Source organism: Rhinopithecus roxellana, chromosome 9 (genome assembly GCF_007565055.1).
Source record: "Rhinopithecus roxellana isolate Shanxi Qingling chromosome 9, ASM756505v1, whole genome shotgun sequence".
NCBI lineage: Eukaryota > Metazoa > Chordata > Mammalia > Primates > Cercopithecidae > Rhinopithecus > Rhinopithecus roxellana.
Window position 1 is genome coordinate 141,240,839 of NC_044557.1, and position 24,042 is coordinate 141,264,880.

Sequence of the window (24,042 nt, forward strand, 5' to 3'; positions counted from 1 at the left end):
CCATAAAAGACAACCTCAGCAGTTGGTTTGCATCCCCACACTGGAACCTCTAGAGATGCAGATGTAACTGTTTCCATACAATGTGCACCCACAATTTGTGGCTTCTTTTTTTTCTTTCTTTTTTTTTTTTTTTTTTGAGAGGGAGTCTCACTTTGTTGCCAAGCTGGAGTGCAGTGGCGCTATCTCGGCTCACTGCAGCCTCTGCGTCCTGGGTTCAGTGATTGTCCTTCCTCAGCCTCCCGAGTAGCTGGGACTACAGGCGCATGCCACCATGCCCACCTAATTTTTGTATTTTTAGTAGAGATGGAGTTTCACCATGTTGTCCAGGATGGTTTTGATTTCTTGACCTTGTGATCTGCCTTCCTCGGCCTCCCAAAGTGCTGGGATTACAGGCGTGAGCCACCACGCCCAGCCAACTTGTGGCTTCTTTATAAATTATTTACCCATATGTAAGACCTTTAAGTTTAAAAATTACTAAATCTAATGCTATTCCCTTTACCTCATATTTTTGGAGGGAGATGATGTAAAAACATTTTTTTCACATGAACATGGTTTCATTTTTACAAATCTAGAAAGAGAAGTGTTTCATCTTAGTAGCTAAGTCAGTGGAGAGTGAGGTGATTTTTACCTACGTTAGAACGGGAACAAGGACATTTGAGAAAAGGAAACAATATGTATATGTTCTATGCAATAGGCTGAACACTGGAAACGGAAACGTGTATGTTCTATTTAATAGGTTCATTATACCCGTTAACCAAGAAGTTACTCAACCCATGAAGGTATTAGCCAATTCCACATGGGTGTTGTATCACATTGACACAGGGTCATCCAGTAATGCCCTTGTCTTTAAGAAAAGGAAATCAAAAATTTGATAGAAAGAGAGTGAGCCTATAAGTCTATAAGTGGGAGCTAAATGATGAGAACACATGGACACAGATGAGGGAACAACACACACTGGGGCGTTTTGGAGGGAGGAGGGTGGAAGGAGGAAGAGGGCTAAGCAAAACAATGAATGGGTACTAGGCTTAATACCTGGGTGATGAAATAATCTATACAACAAACGCGCACGACTCACGTTTACCTATGTAACAAACCTGCACTTGTATCCCAAAACTTAAAGTAAAATAAAATAAAACAGAATTTTTTAAAAAAGGAAAATCTTAACAAAAAGAAAGCCTATAAAAATGAACTGTAGTTGTACTTATGTTTATTGATACAATAGTTTGAGTTATCCCCCCTCAGATAACGACTTTGGAGTGAGAACTGAGATGTATAAATTTCCATGTTTGGAATTATAGCGTATTTAGAGCCGACTTTTGGAAATGACCTCAGAGTGTTTAACTTACAGATAAAGAAAATGAAATTCTAATTGATGATTTCACTTCCTCAGGGCCGCATCATTACTTAGTGTTACATGGGCATTCTGACCCAGCTGTCTAACTCCCTGGCCTACTTCTTTTCTTAAAGCTCCAATTTAATATGCTTTGACAGTCCACTTGCGTCAGTGATGGCATGCAAAGAGTAATCTGTAAAGATATTCCATCTAATCTGGGAACACTTGAAAAATTTTAACTTAATTCATCATAGTTGGAAATCAAACCCAAAGATAGCATAGAGGAAGGGTTTAGTAAATTCACCTAAACTGCCTGGCCTGATGAGGTTTCTCACGGGCTCTGTGCTTTGAGGGATGTGCATACTTGCGTAATTTGACATGACATGCAGTTACACTGTTTTTGATTGGCTAAAGCGATATTAAATATCATGTTTTAAAAATAGAAGCAAGTTTCTTTTTAGTGAAATGGATTTTTAAGTGATTGTATGCATAAAGAAATATTGTGAGTTATATTTAAAGAAATGCCAATAAATTAAAACCGAGAGGAAGCTAAACACTTGCTTGAGCATATGCACATGTAGGTTGAAGATGTAAAACTCACTGGAAATGTTTTTGTTTTGTTAACAGGGTGAACAATTGTGTTGGATTTTCAAATTATAAGTTCTTTCTCCTTTTCTTGGCTTATTCTCTGCTCTACTGCCTTTTTATTGCGGCAACAGACTTACAGTATTTTATCAAATTTTGGACAGTAAGTCATTAACTCGGTAACTCTTTTTTTGGTATACAATAATAATGTAGGCTTTGCAGGACAGAATTATTTCAGACAGAGATTTTATAGACTAGAGCTCATTGACATGCAGTCAGTCCTCATTATTCGCAGATTCTATATTTGTTAATTCACTAAAATGTAATTGTAACCTCCACATCAATACTGACAACTTTCATCATCTGCAGACATGTGCAGAGTGGCAAAAACATTGAGTTGCCCCCGTGCCCATTCCCAGTTGAGGTTGAACAAGACGACGCTTTTGCCTTCTTGCCTCAGCTCTCATACTGTAAACAAGTGTGCTTTCCACAGTCTATTTAGTGCCATGCTTTTTTCCATTTTTGTGCTTTTTGTTGGTGATTTTGCTGTCAAAAAAAGGTCTTCAAGTGTAGTGCTAAAGTGTGGTCTAATGTTTCTAAGCAAAAGAAAACTGATGTGTCTTATGGAGAAAATACATGTATTAGATAAGCTTAATTCAGGCATGAGTTATAGTGCTGTTAGCTATGAGTTCTATATTAACAAATCAATAATATATATTAAATAAGGTTCATTTAAGCAGAAACACACATAAAACAAGGTTACGCATTGATCAGTTGTCAAAGATGTTGCGACCAGAAGTTCGTAGAAACCTAACCCTGTGTTTTCCCTAGGAGCAGTTTTTCAGTATTCACAAATTCAATGCTTGTGGAAACTTTATAAAACATAAGTACTGCGAATAACGAGAATTGATGACTATAAAAGATTTTTTCAGGATTTAAAAATAGAAGTATTTTCTTTATGTTTAAGAAGATTATTTTTTAAACTATTATGCCTATAATGTCCTTATGCCTATAATGTCCTTATGCCTATAATGTCCTGAGTTTTTGTTCAGTATTTCTTGATTAGGCTTTATACACTATATATTTTAAATGTAGGCAAAAAGAAATTAAAATTGAGGATTTAAGATATCCAGAGGTCCTCCTTGTGAACACCAAATGACAGTAAAAAATCAATTTATCTGCTGCCAGGATTGATTTATTATTTTCATTAAATTAACTCTATTATGGTAAAAATTTCTAAATTGCTAGATCACTTATGTGAGATCTGAACCAAATTAAATACCAAAGAGTTATTGAATGCCTACTGTGTGCCAGTTCTGTTGCTAAGCATAGAAAGACATGAGTGAAGAGACCTGCTGCTAGCGTTCAAGGAGTCTTTCAGTGTCCAGCTTAAAAAATGATCCCTACTGAATGTCTGGGAGAACATTACCTCACTGCTTCTCCTTCCTGCAGATGATTTTAGTTTCAAACCAGAAATATATTTGAAAAGGAATGATCAGAGTGTTCACTGTTTGTCAAAAAAAAAAAAAAAAAAAAAAAACCCGCTGCTGTTGAAAACTATCAGTGAGGTCTTGTGACCTGTGTCAATCGGTCAGGTACTACAGGGTATTGAAACGTGAGGAAAAGCCACCTCCTGGCAGCCATGGTGCTTCACTCTGTGTCCATAGCCCCAACCCCTCCATTCTAGAGCCATTCCAGGTCTCTTTGGATTTATAAACAAGGAGAGTCTAACTGGTTTTCTTTGAGATGGACTGTTTCAGCCCATGGATATTAAGATTTATTTTAGACAGATGTTATGCACTGGTGTTGATCTTTTCTGTGGTCCTATTATTTAAGATAGCTTGAAGCTTTATTGTGAATGTGTTGTTATATGTATTCATTTAGGTGATGCTGTTGTTTGTAGGAACGTAAAACATCAATAAGGATAGTAACCAAATTGTGCCAGTTAGCCTTCATTTTCTGGCATTATAATGAAACTTTTTAAACATTTGGGATTCTGTAGTATGTTAACAAAACATACTCTGTTAATAAATTTAAAACTACATTTTATAGTTCCATTTATCTTGCTTCTTACTATTACAGTTTATACATATACTACCATAAATTTTCTATAATTTGGTTATGAAAAACAAAGTTATTATTCCAAATTTTAATATCATTTTCATATACATATTCTGGTAAACATTTAATCTGATGAAATGTATACATATTTTTCCTGAACTTCTAACAATAAAGCCACATATTTTTTTCATATTAAATTTAAGAAAAATTTTAATCAAAAGAAAATCTTAACTAATTTACTTATAAAAGTAGGGGAATACATATCCCTTTGACAAAACATTTTATTTTCTTCCTTTCTTTATAGAATGGCCTACCTGATACTCAAGCCAAGTTCCATATTATGTTTTTATTCTTTGCTGCAGCTATGTTTTCTGTCAGCTTGTCTTCTCTGTTTGGCTATCATTGTTGGCTAGTCAGCAAAAATAAATCTACATTAGGTGAGTATCCAATTATTGTAGCTGACAGAACTTTAAATACTTATACCAACATTCATTGACAGTTGCTATGTGATTAAATGCCAACCTGCCCTGAAGCGGTAAAAATCATTCTTATTTTCCTTATTATTTTTTTGTTATGTCACTTAGAAACATACAGATTTGCTCATTCCATATATTGATTGTCTCTTAAATGTATATATGCATATATGCATATATATACACACACACACACACAGAGTGGTGAGCAGGGGCAAAACAGTGTAGTGAGGGGCACAAAAATTAATAACCAAACATAAAAGTGATTACAAAATGCAAAGTGCTTTGAAGAAAATAAAAGGATGCTGAGGTATGAATAAAAGGATGGAGATGGTGGAAGGAAGCCTATGTAGAATGAGTGGTCAAGGGAGAGCTTATCACAACAAAAAGTACTTAACCTAAGAAGTCAGCTATAGAAAAAGCCAGAACATGTATGTTTAAAAGCCATACAGATATCGGAGGCAGCAAAAGCAGTGCTTACAGGGAAGTGTATAGCTGTAAATACCTATATTTAAAAACGAAATACCTCTATTAATAACTTCATACCTTAAGGAACTAGAAGAAGAGCACAGTAAAACCAAAGTCAGCAGAAGGAAGGAAATAATAAAGACAGGAGATAATAGAAATAGAGTATTAAAAAATAGAAAAACAATAAAATCAATAGTTGGTTCTTTTTCAAAAAGTCAACAAATACGACATCCCTTGGCTGGCAAGAGAAAAAGAGAAGACTCATCACAGAAATCAGAAATGGAAGTGAGGGACATTACTACTGACTTTATGGAAATAAAAAGGCTAAGAAAATACCATGAACTATTGTCTGTCAAAAAATTAGGCAACCTAGATAAAGTGGACACATTTCCAGAAACACACAGACTACCAAATTGACTCAAGAAGAAGCAGAAAATCAGAGCAGACCTGTAAGAAGTAAAGTGATTGAATCAGTAATCAAAAAAACTCACAACAAAGAGAAAAGCCCAGAACAAAATGGCTTAACTGATGAGTTCTGCCGAACACTTAATGAAGAATTAACTTCTTCTCAAACTCTGCTAAAAATTAGAAGAGAGGGGGACACTTTCTGACTCATTCTGTGAGGCCAACATTGCCCTGATACCAAAGCCAGAGACACAAACATCACAAGAACTATAGACCAATATGAATATAGATGGAACGATTGTTAACAAAATATTAGCATGCCAAATCCAGCAACATATTAAAAGGCTTACACAACCATGATCAAGAGCGATTTATCCCAGGAATGCAAGTAGGGTTTAATATATGAAAATCAATCAGTGGTAGTATACCACATTAATAGAATGAAGGAAATAAAAACGGAAAACCTTAAGGAATTCACAATAAAAATGATTAGCTAATAAGCAAAATATGAAATTTGCATGATTTAAGATCAGTATGGAAAAAATTAATGCAGAAAAAGTACTTGACAAAATCCAACATCCTTTCAAGATTAAGAAAAATTGCACTTAGACTAGGAAAAATAAGGAACTCCTTCAACCTGATGAGGAGATAAAGGGTATTTGTGAGAAATCTACACCTAACATCATACACAACAGTGTAAAACTGAAAGCCTTCTTTCTAAAATCAGAAACAAAACAAGGATGCTCCTTTTCAGTACTTCTGTTCAACATTGTACATCAGTTCTAGCCAGAGTAATTAGTCAAGGAAAAGAAACAAAGGCATTGAAAAGAAGTAAGTAAAACTATTTTGATTTGCAGATAACATGATCTTATGTATAGAAAACCTTAAGGAATTCACAATAAAAATGCTTAGCTAATAAGCAAAATATGAAATTTGCATGATTTAAGATCAGTATGGAAAAAAATCAGTTATATTGCTGTGCACTAGCAGTAAACCACCCAAAAAGGAAATCTAGAAAATTCCATTTGAAAAGGCATCTAAACAAATAAATAGCTAGGAATAAATTTACCAAGGAGGTGCATGTAACACTACTAGCACACTGAAAACTACAAAACATTGTTGAAACAAATTAAAGAAGACATCCCATGTTCATGGACTTGGAAGACCTTATATTGTTAAGATGGCAGTACTACCCACCCAAAGTGATTTACAGATTCATTGTAATTTTAACGGCTTTTTTTTGCATCAATGGAAAGGGCAATTCTCAAATTCATGTGAAATGGCAAGAAGCCCCACATAATCAAAACAGTATTCACCAAAAAAAGAACAAACCTGGAAGACTCACATTCTTGATTGCAAAACTTACTATAAAACATACAGTAATCAAAACAGTGTGGTGTTGGTGTAAGGATGGACATATAGACAAATAAAATAGAATTGAGAGTCCAGAAATAAACCCATACATCTTTAGCCAATTGATTTTTGACAGGGGTGCCAAAACCATCCAGTGGAGAAAGAATAATATCTTTGAGTTGCACAAGGACAACTCAGTATCCATGTGGCAAAAAATAATCTTGTATCCCTACCTCACATCATACAAAAAATTAAGTCAAAATGGATGAATGACCTAAATGAAAGAGCTAAAACTGTAAACTCGTAGAAAAAAATAGAGGGATAAATCTTCAGGACTTTGAATATGACAGTGAATTCTTAGATATAACATTAAAAGCATGAGCAACAGAGAAAAAATAGGAAACTTACAGTATCAAAATTAAAAAGTTACATGCATTAAAAAACACAAGAAAGTAAAAAAACGAACTGCAGAAGGAGAATAATATTTCCAATTCATTATCTGATAAGGGCCCTCCTATCCAGAATATGCAAAGAAATCTTGTAACTCAACAATAAAAAGATACAAACACCTCAGTTAAAACATTGGCAAAAAATTTGAATACACATTTAAACAAACATTCCTCCAAAGAAAATATACAAATGGGGAAAATAAAATTTTAGATTTTTCATTTCAGCATTATTCAAGAAGAATATGTAGTAGTATGAAAGGAATATTGATGACCTCGTTCAAGTCTCACTCCATCATTTATTTGTTGTTTGATCAATCCCAGCACAGAAAAATATGCTCAACATCACTAGTCATTAGGAAAATGCAAATCAAAATCACATTGGGGTACCACTTTACACTCACTGGGATGGCTACAATTTTTTTTAAAAAAAGTCTTGGTGAGGATGTAGAGAAATTGAAACCTTCCTACTTTGCTTGTGGGAATATAAAATGGTGCCACCACTGTGAAAAACAGTTTGGCAATCCTTTTAAAAGTTAAACATAGAATTACCATATGAACCAGCAGCTCCACTCCTAGGTATATAAACCAAGAGAATTGAAAACAGGAACTGAAAGAGATACTTGTTTACCAGTGTTCATAGCAGCACTACCCACAATAATCAAAAGGTTGAAACAACCTAAATGCCCATCCAAGCAAGGATGGAGGAAATGTGGCATATCTATACAATGGAATATTAACCATAAAAAGGAATGAAGTCCTGATACACATGGATGAACCTTGAAAACATGCTAAGTGAAAGAAGTCAATCACAGAAGATTACATATTATATGATTCCCATTTTTATGAAATATCCAGAATAGGTAGATCTGTAGAGGAAAATCACATTAGTGATTATTAGGGAATGAGGAAATGGGGGAGTAGGGAGTGACAGCTTAATGGATATGGAGTTTCTTTTGGAGTGATGAAAATATTTAGAAATTTGATATGGGTGGGAAGTGCACAAAATTGTGAATATATTACATTCTATTGAACACTTTAAAAAGTCTAATTTTACACTCTGTGAGTTTCACCTCAATTGAAAATAAAAGACCCTACAGGAAAAGAGAAAAAAAACTAGGAATATTTGAGAAACACTCCATGTGGCTAAAGCATAGAATGCTAAAGATTGAGAAATACATTAATGAGGTTTGAGAGGCAAGCAAGGACTAAGCTATGTAGAGTTTCTAGGCCAAGGTTAGGAGTTTGAGAATGCAACCAGGACCACAAATGCTTATGATCATAAAGGACACTCCAAGCTGTGAGCTTCGGTTATTATAATATGCAATGAGGATTAATGACAGTGCGTAGTCAATTAGTGTTCATTTTCAGTATTCTGAAATGAAACATTACGGAATTCTGAAATGAAATCATTACACCAAATACTATTAGGGTGAAAATACTGATAAAGTAATTTCTAAGCCCAGGAATTTTATTTCAAATTATGTGTTAGGCAGTTAAATTATAATTCGTCAAAAGTAAATTTATTGTTTCTAGAGGTTTTTAACTTCTGGAAACTTCTAGATTTAACTTGTAGCACTGAAAGGACTTCCCCTGGATAATATGGTCCTATGAAATGTTTTAGAAAAAACTGTATATCCTAGGATGAAGAATGCTAAGGATCTTGCAAATGACCACATTTTTTCATAGTGCCTAATTCTTCTGGTTAGATTTTGCTTTTTAATATAATGGAGAAAAGTCATTATACCTCCATGTTCATATTCCAAAAATAAAATGTTAGATTTTGCATTTCAGCATGATTCAAGAAGAAAATGTAGTATTTTTGAAGGAATGTTGATGACCTTATTCAAGTCTCACTCTCTGTGTGTTTGTTGTGTGACCTTAGGCAAGTCCCAGAGCCTCTGTGAACCAGCTTTCATATGCAGAATGAGCATCACCAAATGCAATACATGGTTCTGGACTGGATCCTGGTTTGGACAGACTAGTTCAAAAAGTACATTTTATAGTCAGCTGGAAAAATTGTATTAGATGAGAACCAATTTCAGCGAAATTGGAAAATGCTTAGCCAGACATGGTGGCATAGCACCTGTTACTCCAGCTACTTGGAAGGGTGAGGCAGAAGAATTGCTTGAGCCTGGGCATTCGAGGCTACAGGGAGCTATGATCATACTACTGTACTCCACTCTGGGCAACAGAGTGAAACCCTAACTCAAAAAAAAAAAATGGATTTACTTAAAAACAAAGGTTGTAGAATGTATGTAAAACATTGTCTCATTTTGGTTTTTTTTAAAAAATACACCTGTAGATTTGTATATCTATATCTGTGAATCCATCGATTTATCCATTGTTCAAAAGATTCAGAAGATGCAGTTTTAATTTATTTGCTAGTTTGTATTTTCTGATTTTCTGCAATCAGAAAATTGCAATGCACATGTACTATTATAATACAAAGGCATATTTTACAATTAAAATAGATACATCTTATGATATTTTAAAACAGAATGGACACCCTATATTTCAGGGCTGTTGATAGGCACATAAGCACTCACAGTCAGCTAGCCATTGCTTTGCAGTTTCTTCATTTACTTCAGTTATTGCTGAATATTCAGGATTACTAGTAAATACGTTTTTTACTCATGTGATTCCTTTACCATCTTTTTTAGAGGCATTCAGAAGTCCAGTATTTCGACATGGAACAGATAAGAATGGATTCAGCTTGGGTTTCAGTAAAAACATGCGACAAGTTTTTGGTGATGAGAAGAAGTACTGGTTGCTACCCATTTTTTCAAGGTACTCTTTTGTGAAAATTTTCAGGCTTTAACTAATGAAAATAATACAGCAAAAGATAGTTTCAGGAAAAGCCTCTAGTTCCATAGGCTTGTAATTCTGTGTAGGAACTCTTATTTTTTAAAAGTATTGTTCTTTGATTCACTATAATATCACGTGGAAGTCAGTGAATTCATCATCTTCCTAAACACTATGTTAAACTCAGTGTCTAATACACATTTTTTTTTTTTTTTTTTGCCCATAGTATAGCATGTCCCACTCTCGGACATCAGCATTTTGGCAGGGTTTCACTCTGTTGTCTTTCGTGTGGTTCAGTTCTAAATTTTTATTTTAATTCTAGTCTAGGTGATGGCTGCTCCTTTCCAACTTGCCTTGTTAACCAGGATCCTGAACAACCATCTACTCCCGCAGGGCTGAGTTCCACAGCTAAAAAGTAATCTCATATATTTTTTTTTCATTTTGCTTTCAAATAATATATTTTACCATATTGTGTCTTTTGGTTACATGTTCCTTTGAAAAAAAATTAAGACCATAAGAGAATTTCCTGCAATGGTTTCCACTTAAAATGAGGGAAAAAAGAAAGTATGATTGAGGAGAGATACATTAGAAGCTTCAATTATACTTGTAAAATGGTGTTATTAGTCTAAGTGTGAGTAAAAAGGTGTTAATTCTCTATACATTTTGGTTGACTGAAATCTTGTTTTTTAAATGTAGTGCTTAAAAGAAAAAAAAAAATGTAAGTCAAACTTAGCTACCCACTGCTCAGTTAGGCAGACAGGGTAAAATTGCCCCTGACCCGCCGTGTCTTTCCTCTCTGTGATAACTGGTAAAGAAACTTGAGGCTTTTGGAAATCAAATCGATCTCCAGACACCTTCTTGACAGTTCCATTTTAATGTATATTATGGGCTTAGTGCCCTTGAAAGACCTGTAAAGATTATCTGAGCCATTTCTGTGGAGAGAGAAGCCAGAGTCTTGGAAATTCTTTGTCTGGAGGATTTTGCTCCAGCTTTAAGTTTGTTTTGATTCCAGACTATCAAGAATTTGAGGTTGGCCTTGGAAAGACCTGACATTTGATTCTGAATGTGCTACTAACTGGCAAAAGGAAAAATTACTTAAACTTTTAAAATGCTATGTATGAATTTCCAATGGTTTGAAACACCAATTTTTATATCTTTGTGACAGATTTGAGTATAACCATTCCTCTAATTTTTAAATGAAAGCCAGTAGCAAAAGCATAACCATAATTCTTCATTAAATGTTAGAGCTTTTCTTAGTTGCTTCAGTGCCACATACACAGTAATCCACACCAACACTCCATATTGAACATTTCTTACTGATCACAGTACCTTTTCCTAGGGTGCCTGGAATGACCCCATAAACCTCAAGGCGGTGTTCCTGGTAGCCATTCTAAAGTACTTGTTGTTGTTGTTTGTTGGTTTGTTTAATTTTAGTTTTGAGACAAGGTCTCACTTGTCACCAAGGCTGGAGAGCAGTGGAGTGATCATGGCTCACTGTAGCATGACCGCCCAGGATCAAGCGATCCTCCTGCCTCTCCCCTTTTAAATTGGGAATTAAATTTAAAAGGAATTTATATTTAAAATCCTTTTCAATTGTCAAAAGAGATGAAAGGTATTTGTCACCCCATCCCTAGAGTGAGCTACGTACAGGCCAGACCCTACCAGTTAGTGATGGTGCCCGGTGTATATATTTCACAGGGACATTCAAGGGCATCAGAGTTTTTTACTAGATCATGCCTTGTGCATTTGGCCTTGAAAATCCCACAGAGCTAAATGTTTATGGTTTTTCATATACCTCAGTGCAGAAAAAACTAGTTTTAATAAATTATTCAGAATATGTTTCAAGCTTTTACAAAATTCAGTAGTAGTTTATAATACTTTTTTGCCCTTTGTGTTTTTTAAATAATTTAAGAAATTATTTTGGTTTTAGAGATAATATTTCTCCTTCCACTAAGGGCACCATGAGATTTGGCAGAAATCGTAGTTCTGACACTGTTACCCAACTAGGTGATCTTGAAGAAGTAATCTTTTGAGGCCTCTGTTTCCTTTGAATGTTGAGGTCAGATTTAGACAGCTAAAGTCTCTTTCTTCTGTAGAATTCTACTATCTCCCATGTTTAGCCCATATAAAATTTTCGTGGCAAGTTCTGTTCTCTTCTGTGCTCCAGAGTTGAATATCTTGCTGTCTACTTGACATACCCACTTGGACACCTAAAAATCGTCTCCAAATAAACAGGTTCAGAGCAGAACTTTGAATTTGATTCCCAGCCATGTGTACCCTCGTCACCACCCTAAACCGGAATCTCCTCCATGCTTCCATATATCAGTATTAGTGACCTCCATTCTCCCATGTGTTCATGCTAGAAACTGTGGGGTCATCCTGGATTCCTCTCTTTCAGTTACTTTGTATTTACTGCATTTGCAAATCCTATCAGATGTCTCTTTAAAGTATATCTATATTCTGAATACTTTCTAATGACCTACAAGGCGTCTTTCCTGGTCCTAGCCATCATCCCTGCTCCCATGGATTAGTTCAGTAGTTTTCTAACTGATCTAACATTTTTGCCCCAGTCTAATCTATTTTCCCTTCAAAATATAAGTCAGATTGTGTCACTCTTCTGCTGAAAGCTCTGTTAGTTTCCCATCTTACTCAGAATAAAAGCTAATGAATGTCCGTTCCATCACTTAACAAGACCGTCCGATCTGACCCCAAACAGTCATTCTTTTTTTTTTTTTTTTTTTTTTTTTTTTTGAGGCGGAGTCTCGCTCTGTCGCCCGGACTGGAGTGCAGTGGCCAGATCTCAGCTCACTGCAAGCTCCGCCTCCCGGGTTTACGCCATTCTCCTGCCTCAGCCTCCCGAGTAGCTGGGACTACAGGCGCCCGCCACCTCGCCCGGCTAGTTTTTTTGTATTTTTAGTAGAGACGGGGTTTCACCGTGTTAGCCAGGATGGTCTCGATCTCCTGACCTCGTGATCCGCCCGTCTCGGCCTCCCAAAGTGCTGGGATTACATTTTTTTTTTTTTTTTTTTTTTTTTTTTTTTTTTTAATGGAGACAGGGTCTTCCTGTCTCTATTAACAGCCTGTTGCCCAGGCCGGAGTGCAGTTCTGTGATCACAGCTCACTGCAGCCTCAAACTCCTGGGCTCAAGCAATCCTCTCACTTTGGCCTTTTGGATGCCATTGTTTTTACTTTCCTTTCACTCACAATCCTCAGACACACAGATCTTGCTGTTTCTCACATGGACCAAGCATGTTCCTTATGTAGTGCCTTGTCCTTGCTAATTCCCTTTCCTTGCCATTCTTCCTCCAGATCTGGGTGAGCTGTGTCTTCTCTTCATTTATATTCTGTTCAGGCGTAACTTCAGAATAGAGGCAGTCTTTGATAACCCTTTGTAAAATAGTAACTTTCTCTGCCACTTCCTGTTACACTGATTTTTTCTTTCTTTCTTTTTTTTTTGAGACAGAGTCTCACTCTGCTACCCCGTCTGGAGTGCAGTGATGCAATCTCGGCTCACTGTAACCTCTGTCTCCCAGGTTCAAGCAATTCTATTGCCTCAGCCTCCCCAGTAGCTGGAATTACATGTACAGCACAATGCCTGGCTAATTTTTGTATTTTTAGTAGAGATGGGGTTTCACCATGTTGGCCAGGCTGGTCTCAAACTTCCTGACCTCAAGTGATCCACCTGCCTCAGCCTCCTAAAGTGCTGGGATTACAGGCGTGAGCCACTGTGCCCAGCCTGATTTTTTCGGTTGTTATAGCTCTTATTACCACCTGACTTATTTCATTCGTGTGTGTGTATATATGTGTGTGTGTGTGTGTGTGTATATACACACATATATATACACACACATATATATACACACACACACACACGCACACAAAATTTATTTTTCTTCCTCAATAACAGTGAAATTTCCATGAGAACAATGACTTTGTTTATTAAAGTGACAGGTACTCAATAAATATTGTTGAATGAATGGATTCTTGCCCTTTGCTAGAGTCCTATTAGCAGTAATGAATCTTCAGAGTCCCTAAACCAGGATCTAGTTAGTCTTCTGTACCTGTTATATGGTCCCTTTCTTGAAGAGTAATAGTTAAAGTAAGATATTTTGTATAATATATTTAAACCTGTATGGAGATAGGCTGTTTTCTATTTTTTAAGATTTACCTCCAAAATCTTAATAAGGAGTTGTTAAAGCTACACAAAATTGAAGTATTCTAAAATTTTAGATATGAGGTAATTAAGAAGAAAAAGCATACCCATATATCCTTTAAAAACATAATAGTTACTATATATAATTGAACTCAAATATGTGAAATTATTCTTGAAAGAATTTTAAGTAGCTTTTTCTTTTGAATACTATTACAATTACTATTTCAGAACATTCTAAAACATCACTAATAGTTTCTATGCCAATAATGTTTCCTAAGTGAAATATTTTTATGTATATTTTTTCATGCCATCCAATATGTTGATGTATGGCATTTCCACCTAAATTCTAAAGAAAATACTTCTTACAAGACTCCTCACTCCCCAGACTGAACATTGGGTTTGTAAGACCTGATAATTTCAGATGTTTTTTATATTCCTACAAGATAGTTTGCTCGAACTTTGTGTTTCAGTTTTACAGAAGAAGATAGAGAGAATTGTGTTCAAGACCATTTAGGCCACTTTAGAAGCTATAGGCCACTTTTTCTTCCACTTTGTCTTCCTACCATGACATTCATATTTTCTTCCATATCCACATATCACTTACAAAATTAATAGTTTTCTGTATTTAAATTGGCACTTATGCTTATTTTTAAACCAAAGTTTATACCACTCTCATAAATGAAAAACTGGCATAACTTTCTATAAATAGAATATAACTTTAAAAATAGGGCAGGGGTGGTGGCCCATGAATGTAATCCTTGCACTTTGGGAGGCTAAGGCAGGAGGATCACTTGAGGCCAGGCGTTTGTGATCAGACTGGGCAACACAGGGAGACCACTCTACAAAAAACAAAACAAAATAATTAGCTGAGCGTGGTGGTGTGGTCCCAGCTACTCGGGAGGCTGATAGGGGAGGATTGATTGAGCCAAGGAGGTTGAGGCTATGACTGCACCTCTGCCCTCCAGCCTGGGGAACAGAGTGAGATTCTGCCTCAAACATAAATACATACATAAAATTGATAATAAAATACTATTATTAAGTTCTAACTACCTGCTAAAGCCTGGGGTTGAGGACTATTCTCTGGAGATTTGCCACTGTTAGAGATTGTCATCTTATCGTAAGCAGAAGAAGGAAAAGAGACTGAAGAGAGAACACTTTTCTCACCACTAGTCAGTGCTATTTAATGTCTTCTTCTTGTATTCCCCACATTATTTTGTGTACCTCCTGCAATCATTTTGCATTGCAAGTGGTTTTGGTTCCATACATTGAGAAACAATCAACTTTACTATCAAAAATTAGCTTATGATGCTTTTGATGATTATTCAATTATTATTCAGTCCCGAGAACCATCAGTTTCCTGCAAAGCCATTGAGAGAGTCCCAGAGCCACCTTCTTACTGATTCTCAGTCTTGGACGGAGATCAGCACAAACCCAGGAAAATGCAAAGCAGGTAAGGGTGTGCTTGTTTGGCTATCTTTTGATATATTTTATTTTTAGAAGTTAAACGTGGTTAAAAAAAAATCCATTATATTACCTACAGACTTTTTCTTAGTTTGGAGTCAGAGTCCCATTCTAAATTCAGAGTTATTTTCAAAGGACTATTCATGAGGTTCGTTAATACCTGTTAGCAGCAGAAAATCATTTTGTGAAAGATGGATCTGCATTGCCTTTTTTCTGTTTGAAGAACCAAATCTTTATCACATTCCTCAAGTAAAATGATAGAAGTAAATTCAAAATATAAAGTATAAAAGTGAAAAAAATGACAATCAAATCAGATAGTAGAAAAATATCTACTGAAAAGGACCTTAAATTATTCAGTTCTTTTATTCCGAGATTTCTGTCCAATTTCAAAATGTCTGAGTAAAGTTATTGTGTAATTACCATAACTTCAGCTGCCTGAGATTTCTTCATGTCCCACTCACATTCCTCTTGTTACTGTTGTTGATTTTAATCTTTTGTTTTCTTCAGTCAGTGTAGTTTATTAGCAAGGAACAAGCAAGGCTTCGAAGTCAGACCTGATTTAAAAATCCTAATTTAGACTCCCAGTAGTGTGTAATATTTGTTACGTTACCCAACATCTTTTAGACTTAGCTTCCTTCTTTTCCAAAGACTACCTATTTCTCAGTGTTGGTAAGGAGTAGACAAAATAGGGTGATCATACATGCATATGTGTGGTGTCCACATAAAGGGGTTAAAGCCATACATCTATGATTAAGGTGTTATTAGCCAGAAAATCTTCAGACTGACTACTACTAACCTTTTCTCCTTCGTTTCTAGTCTTTTCAAATAAACTGGTCAACGTTTTAAAGTGTAATGAACCAAAGTCAGACAGCATGAGAGTTTGAAGAAACCTCTGGGATTTAGTGGTAGTGAAAAACAAATGGATGATCCCAAGTAAATATTCTAGTCATTATTTCATATATTATCAGTCATCTTCTCTTAAAATATAAGCTTTCTTTAAATAGCCTTATTTTTAACAAATATATTTTCCTCCCAGAGAGTCCCATGATTTGACTTTTCATAATTTGGTCACTCTCTCGACCTTCAAACATGCCATTTCACTTTCTAATCTATGGCAAGGAATAGGCATTGCCTAAACAAAATTTGATGACACCAATTTGTTCTTTGAATCCATCAGTTTCCTTAGAGGCAGAGAAGTGAGGAATAGTTGCGGGTCAATTATTGAGAAGTGGAAAAAAAGTAACTCCTCTTCGTCCAGAAGGGATTCACGTTTCATCTTACATACTTTGTATTAACATAGCAGTGGTTTCTTGATTTTCACGTGCTGTTCTTCAATTCTTCGGCATGTTCGATTAATTTTTTTGTTAGTTGGATGAAATGAAGAACTATTTAAAGTTTAAAAGATAATGTATAGGAAGGAAAAGAAACAAGAAAAATGAGGTGAGAAAGTGCTCAAAGATTGGTTTGACTAGAATGAGGTTGGTAGAGGAAGAATTTGGAAACTTCGACATAAGCTGATGTGAGCAGTGTGGGTCAATGTATCTTTCATTATTGTGTTCCTCTACTTCCTCAGATGTATATTTGTTTTTAGTGTTTTGTGTGTGTGGGAGAGAGAGATAGTGGTTGTAACTGACACTGTGTAAGGGGTATGTGTGTTTCTATATAACCATCTTATATATACCCTTATTACGTACAAGGCACCTTTGGAAGTCTACCAAGGGATTCATAATTCATAGATGAATAACAAGTTGTTGCTTATTTGTTCAAAAGCAACCAAAAATGCTAACTTATATTCTTTCATTAAGGTATGAGCAATCCTGCATTAACCATGGAGAATGAGACTTAACTCTTCAAGCAAGATAAATTCACAATTTACAAAAGTACGATGATTTTCCCTTTATTTTATATTTTTAACAGTCTTCTAATTTTCTTAGGGTAAATAGTTTCCATAAACATTTTTATTAATTTATGAGTGACTTATATAGAAGATCTTTTACCCGACTTGTGAGATTGCATTAGCCATACTGAGGCTTCTGAGCACAGACCTAGCTTCAGTATTAGCTGGTATTTAGGTTAACTTGATTAATTATAGAAATAAGTTGATGAACAAAAGTCATTTTATAGTAATGCATTAAGTGGCAGGGATCAATCCTAAAATCCTGAACTATACGTAAAAATTATCTTGTCACTTATAAAGTGAAATTAGAAATTAGAATAATTATTTTTAATTTTTCTTCATTTTTCAGAATATATACAGTGGTCATATCCTTGACCATCCATTAGGAAACTCTCACTGAGTCTAAGTGCAATATAATTATATCTCATTAAAGTACTCATTAGCACACTGTCATTCCCATTTTTGGGTCATAGTAGGGCCTCATAGCATGTGTTAACCTTAAAATAATAGGTGTTCCAAATCATTTTCTTTAAACCGTATTTTTTAAAAAAACCAGCAGTTCCAAATCAGTTTCTTTAACATATGATCTGTTTGTAAGCCTGCAGTCAATAAAAAGGTACAATAAGGAACCCCTTTGGAACAAACAACTATATAATAAACAATTTACAGAGCTGAATATTAAAGGTAGTAAGATAACTCTCTATTTACAAAACTGCAATCTAGAATCCTGAAGTCTATGAAAAGCAAGAGATTCATTTGTAAAACAAAATGATTTGCATCAAAGTTCATAGATATATGTTTTTATTTGTTTTGGTTTTGATAAATTAGCTATGTATTGTAAGAGCAAAATGCTGATCTGGCAATTTGCCAGCTGACTAGTATCCGATTTTGGGAAGATCAGGATCAGCTCTGAATACCGGACCATAACTGCTAAAATAGTGAAAATTTAATCTGAATTTGATTAAAATAGCAAAGACACATTATTATATTTCTGAAAATAATTTTAGAATGGAACTATGAATGTAATTTTAGAATGGAACTATAGCAAATATGAGTCACTAGCCAATACCACAAATAACATATTAAAGAGAACATAGTTCTGTAAAACAGAATTTCACAGGATTTTTTTCAATATTTTGAAATTATCAGTTACAATAACTGTTGTTTTTAAGGTCAGTGCTATTAGGAATTTTTTTGTGTGTTAAGCGTTTTACAGTTACACGGTAATATATAAAAGCCATCGAGAGTTCCCAGTATTTTGACACAATACCAGCATTGTGTTTATCTCCAACACCCTGCACAATGCCAGACACATAGTAGGTTCTCAACATTGGACGGATAAGTGACAAAATAAAAACATTGAAATTAAAAATCTGACAGAAACTTGATTTTATTAATTCAAATATGACATTAGTAGTCATAATCACAAAACGGCAGCATGAATCAGTGCTATAGATCTAAAAATGTACCCCTGATCCTGGTCTTCCCAAACATTTCTGATGTAATGTTTCTATTCTATTGATATAACCAGTATGTTTTGTTTTCTTAATTTTCCCTAAAGTAGCTAATAAGACACTAGAGTTTTAAAAATAATTTTTTCCTGCTTTGCATCTCAGATTTGCAATTCATTCAAACTGTATTTATATCAAATAATAGTCTGATATTGATGTGCCTAATTTATATTAAATATCTTCATATTGGCCGGGCACGGTGACTCATGCCTGGTAATCCCAGCACTCTGAGAAGCTGAGACGGGTGGATCACAAGGTCAGGAGCTCAAGACCAGCCTGACGAACATGGTGAAACCCCGTCTCTACTAAAAATACAAAAATTAGCCGGGTGTGGTGTGGCGTGCCTGTAATCCCCGCTACTCAGGAGGCTGAGGCAGGAGAATCGACTGAACCCGGTAGGCAGAGGTTGCAGTGAGCTGAGATCACGCCATTGCACTCCAGCCTGGGAGCCTGGGTGACAGAGCAAGACTCTTAAAAAACAAACAAACAAAAGAACTTCATATTTTTTTCTCCTATTTTTGAACTACATTAGTAAATGATGTCACCTTTTTATAAAATATTTGTTTGTTCAGCAGTTTCCAGATGGTTATAATGTGCCTAAACCCATAGTTAGTACTGAAAAGTAAATTAAATTTAGCTTTCCAACCTTTCCTGTCACATGGTATAAATAAAAAAATGCTGGCCGGGCGTGGTGACTCATACTTGTAATTTCAGCACTTTGGGAGGCCAAGGCAAGCAGATTGCTTGAGCTAAGGAGTTCAAGACCAGCCTGAACAACATGGTGAAATACCATCTCTACCAAAAATACAAAAAGAAAAAAAATTAGCTGGGTGTGGTGGCATGTGCCTGTGGTCCCAGCCACTCCAGAGGCTGAGGTGGGAGGATGAGAGGATGGCTTGAGCCAGGGAGGCGGAATTGGCAGTAAGCTGAGATCAAGATCGCATCACTGCACTCCAGCCTGGGCGACAGTGAGGCCCTGTCTCGAAAAACAAAACAAAACAAAAAGTTGTGCTTCTATGCACATGAAATTTCAAATTCATTTCCCTAGATGTTCTTCCCGACTCAGTTGCCACTCCTCAACTCCATTCAGCCTCAGATGAATGCAGAGCTAACAACACAGAACCCTGCCACTCACATTGTAGCCCCAAACCAGCAACATTGTCATGCCCTGGAAGACTGATAGAAATGCAGAATCTTAGGCCTTACCCTAGACCTACTGAATCAGAGTCTGCATTTTTTTTTTTTTTTTTTTTTTGCATTTTAATAGGATCCTCTCTTGTATATGCATATTAAAGTTTGAGCAGTATTGATGTAGAGGTCTGTATTTAAGAACACATCTACTGAGCCTGCTAGCATAGTAAACAGTTTTGAATGAGGGATGCCATTGAAACAGATTATGAAATGAGTTGGTTCATTTTGCATGTTTATGGGTAACACAGTAGTTTCATGTTTTCTGTTTCATTTCAAGGTATCAATGCTGTAGATGATGGAAGAGGCTTCCCACAGGAAGGTGCCACTGGTCAGTTGTGCCTATATCCCTTTGGCTGGAAATGCAGAATATGAATTGATCAGTTATCTCCAAGCCATTGCTTAAAATATAACATGTTTTGGACCCAATACACACATTGTTACAACTAATACAAATTCCTATTAAATATTAAAAGTAGTTCTGGTTTATTAATCAACAGGGAAAACATCTTCTCTGAAAAACTTGGAATAAATTCGAGGACCAGCTTTTACCCAAATACATGGGTAGCACAGTTTATCACGTAGAAAGTCCATTAATGATCTGATCTTCTGAATCTGAAAATGGAGACTATTAAGATATTAAGATTTCAGAGATTTCAAGTCACATTATAATGATAAGCGTTATTCATAAAACTTGTTACCTTTAAGAAGGTGGAAGTGGCAAAGCATACTTGTTTTTGTTCCTCTGGTGTGAATCCAGCCTCAGACTGAGTGAACTGTGATAATTATGAAAATTCATTACAGAGTCCAGGTGGCCTGCAGTTGAAGATCTTCAGCCATTTTTGCCTCAGTTAAATCCAGCCCTTGTTCTCTGCTGGAAAATGTGTGGACATTGAAGCTTGAGCTCCCTCTTAAAGCAGTTGGCTGGAATAGTTTTGTCCGAATACAGTACATTTCTATTACATCAGAAATATATTTTCATCTCTTCTAATCTTCTTAAGTTGGGAAATTTATGATAGCAATTATGAAGATTGTTTTATGACATTCTTTTGTTTGGCTTTTTAAAAATCTCTTTTTAGATTATTTCTCCTGTTGAACATAGTAAAAATATTGAATTTCTCTTAAGAATTCCTAATAGGTCAACAGATTTATCCTCCAGTGATATCTGTATTATTTGTTTCTCATCTCATCAAAATTATGACAGGTAAACTATATTTTTCCTTAAACACCTATTAAGATTAAATTATGCAAATCATCAAAAATCATAAAACTTTTGGAAAGTTAGTTCAACATGAACTAAAATGGATGCTGTTTGGAAATTTAGTTTGAGATAAACTAAAATGGTGTGTTTGTTGATGCCAGAATGTTCAGCTTCAGTCAATATGATAAGCTCTTGTGCCTTGTATGCACTATTTAAAAAAAGTTTTCTTGAGTCCAGTATAATTTATGTAAATGTTAACAATTAGAATAATACTCTGTATGTTTTTTTTTGGTACTGATTTTGAGAATTTAAAGCAGATTACCTTTTAAAACTGGACCAACTAATTGGTATTTAATCCAAGAGAATATGGTGATAAACTTTTCAAAATCTTTGTTAAACCAAACATTCAACACAAAATAAACTAGAAGGCCAGAGGATAATGGAATAAAGGATCATTGCAATTACTTATCCTTCCTAAAAGTATAGTTTTATATTAATTGTGCTTATGGAGGAAACAATGTCAGCCAAGTCCATTTTATAGTCAGAGTGCAATTCTTTGAACAACAGAAAAATCTGCAGTCTTTTAGAGATTTGTTTTAAGCTAACGAGTTTCATCTGACAATCTGCTTCAAGAAATCTTAGAAAATATGATAACATTTTAACTTTCATTTTAGAGCACGTTTTGGTCATTTAAAAAAATACCTGAAGTGCCAGACTGGAACGTATAGCTACTGCTAGAAGTCTTAAAACCAACAGCAGCACAGGATGAATTAAGAATTATATGAAGTCAGGTTTTTTTTCCCAAAGCACAGTACTATTAGCTGTTTTGGTGGACAGGATTCGATTAAGTATTCCCTCTTGTCAAACTGGAAGCTAGGGGAAAAAGAGGGATTTTTATCCTTTACTCTGCTAGAGTACTGTTACGCCCCTTCCCCCAGTCTTTTATACAATTAAATATATGTCAATGCACATTAGAATCAGATTTGAAAAAGTTAAAACAATTTCATTGTTGTAATTGTTCCCTTTCTGTTTTCATACAGTGAATAACCTTTAAAGGGTTGTTTTGTTTTGTTTTGAATTATAGGAGTTATAATTTTTGGAGATGATTGCATATCTTATTAGATATGCAATACAAATTTACCTGAGTGAACAAAGTGCTTAATAAATAGATCTACATTTTGTACATATTTATATAAAATTTACCTTTAAGTATTTGCTTTAAAAAATTTAATGGCTTAACTCGAACTTGAAGACACGTACTTCAACTGTCCTTATTGTCCATTAAACTGATAATTTTGATTTTTCTTGTTTTTATAGATTTTACTATATAGGAATCAAGATTTAAGAAATTTTGCATTAAAAATAGTGTACCAATGTTTCATATACATTAGTTATTTGCTATTATGTAGGGAAGAGGATTGTTATTTCAAAGATGTATTAAAGAACTGTTGCATCTGAATACAATCATGATGCATTCAAGGAAGTTCATATCCGTGAATTCACTCCTAATATACCCTACTAAAGTGGTTGATCACCTTCATTACCTGTCTATAAGAAATTGCCTTTGCACTGACAATATAAATTATTTTAAGCATACATTTTCCTAATAGTTTATTAGAGCTACTAATGGCAAAATTCATGTCTTCAGTGTAGTCGTAACATAGGTCTTTGGGGGAGGGGTGGTGAGAAGATAAGGTATTTACTTCATAGTAGTTCAGTGATTCTGAGGACAATTAGAAACAGACTATAAAAAGTACACTGTAACCAATAGACAACTATTGGAAATATGGCATACGTTGACAAAAAAAACTCAACTAGGGAAATCAAAGATATAAATCATATTTATAAAAAATTAGGCATGCAATCGTGATTCATGCTTCAAGAAAACATGAAAAACGTGTTACTTCATTATGTTATAAACTAGCAGATTTTCCCTATTTTGAAATACACGTAAACTTGCTCGGCTGATTCTGAAGTCGTACTGTATCCTTTAGTATATACTTATATTGTCAGATACTTGTTTGTACAAGTGATGGTTCTGATACCTTTGATCAAACATAGATACAAACCTCAGAAAATGGTAAATGCAAAGCAGTTTACATTGTAAATCATGATGAAGGTATACTCCAGCACAACCATCCCACCCACACAGTCAGACTACAGATTCTGATCTGCAAATATTTTGACCAACGTGACATTTCAACAAGTGAATTTTTCACAAATAACACGTTTAATATCTTTCTGCAGAAATGTGTTCTTCCTAAGCAGAAAACCACCTGGCTTAATCCCAAATGTTTTACACTTCTTTTCCACATACTTGGCCAGTTCAGCACCGATTTCCTCTTATATGTGGAAGGAGACTATGTTACATACCTGAAGTATTTGTTACTCTTTTACAAAGATACCACTAGGATTTTCTCACTTTGTCTTCGTAAAAATTGCTAGATTCTACTTTTTATTGCGAGTTTTAGCAATTTGATCTTGTAACGCCATGAAAAGCATTAGGTAGAAGTCAACATTAACCTAGATTTTACAACTGAGCAATCTGTTCCCCACCAGATTTCCTCTAGAATTTATTACCAAAGGATCTTATTTAGTTACAGAACACAGGAAACTGTATTATACTTCATAATGTTGCAAACCATGCATTTTCCTTTTCTCTTTTCTATAAGATTTATTTTTTTTATTATGGTAGTGCCCTG

The 24,042-nt window shown here is 35.0% G+C and overlaps 1 protein-coding gene across 1 annotated transcript in view; it reads left to right on the forward strand.

Moving 5' to 3' along the window:
• ZDHHC2 (zinc finger DHHC-type palmitoyltransferase 2) overlaps window positions 1-22,871 on the forward strand; it is a 69,826-nt gene extending 46,955 nt beyond the window's left edge. Inside the window, exons 7-13 of the mRNA XM_010374469.2 lie at window positions 1,961-2,081; window positions 4,284-4,416; window positions 9,788-9,914; window positions 10,252-10,344; window positions 15,420-15,532; window positions 17,349-17,423; window positions 20,420-22,871. Coding sequence (XP_010372771.1) covers window positions 1,961-2,081; window positions 4,284-4,416; window positions 9,788-9,914; window positions 10,252-10,344; window positions 15,420-15,532; window positions 17,349-17,389 — 628 coding nt within the window. The 3' untranslated portion in view covers window positions 17,390-17,423; window positions 20,420-22,871. The remainder of the gene's footprint in view (window positions 1-1,960; window positions 2,082-4,283; window positions 4,417-9,787; window positions 9,915-10,251; window positions 10,345-15,419; window positions 15,533-17,348; window positions 17,424-20,419) is intronic.
• The last annotated feature ends 1,171 nt before the right edge of the window (window positions 22,872-24,042 follow it).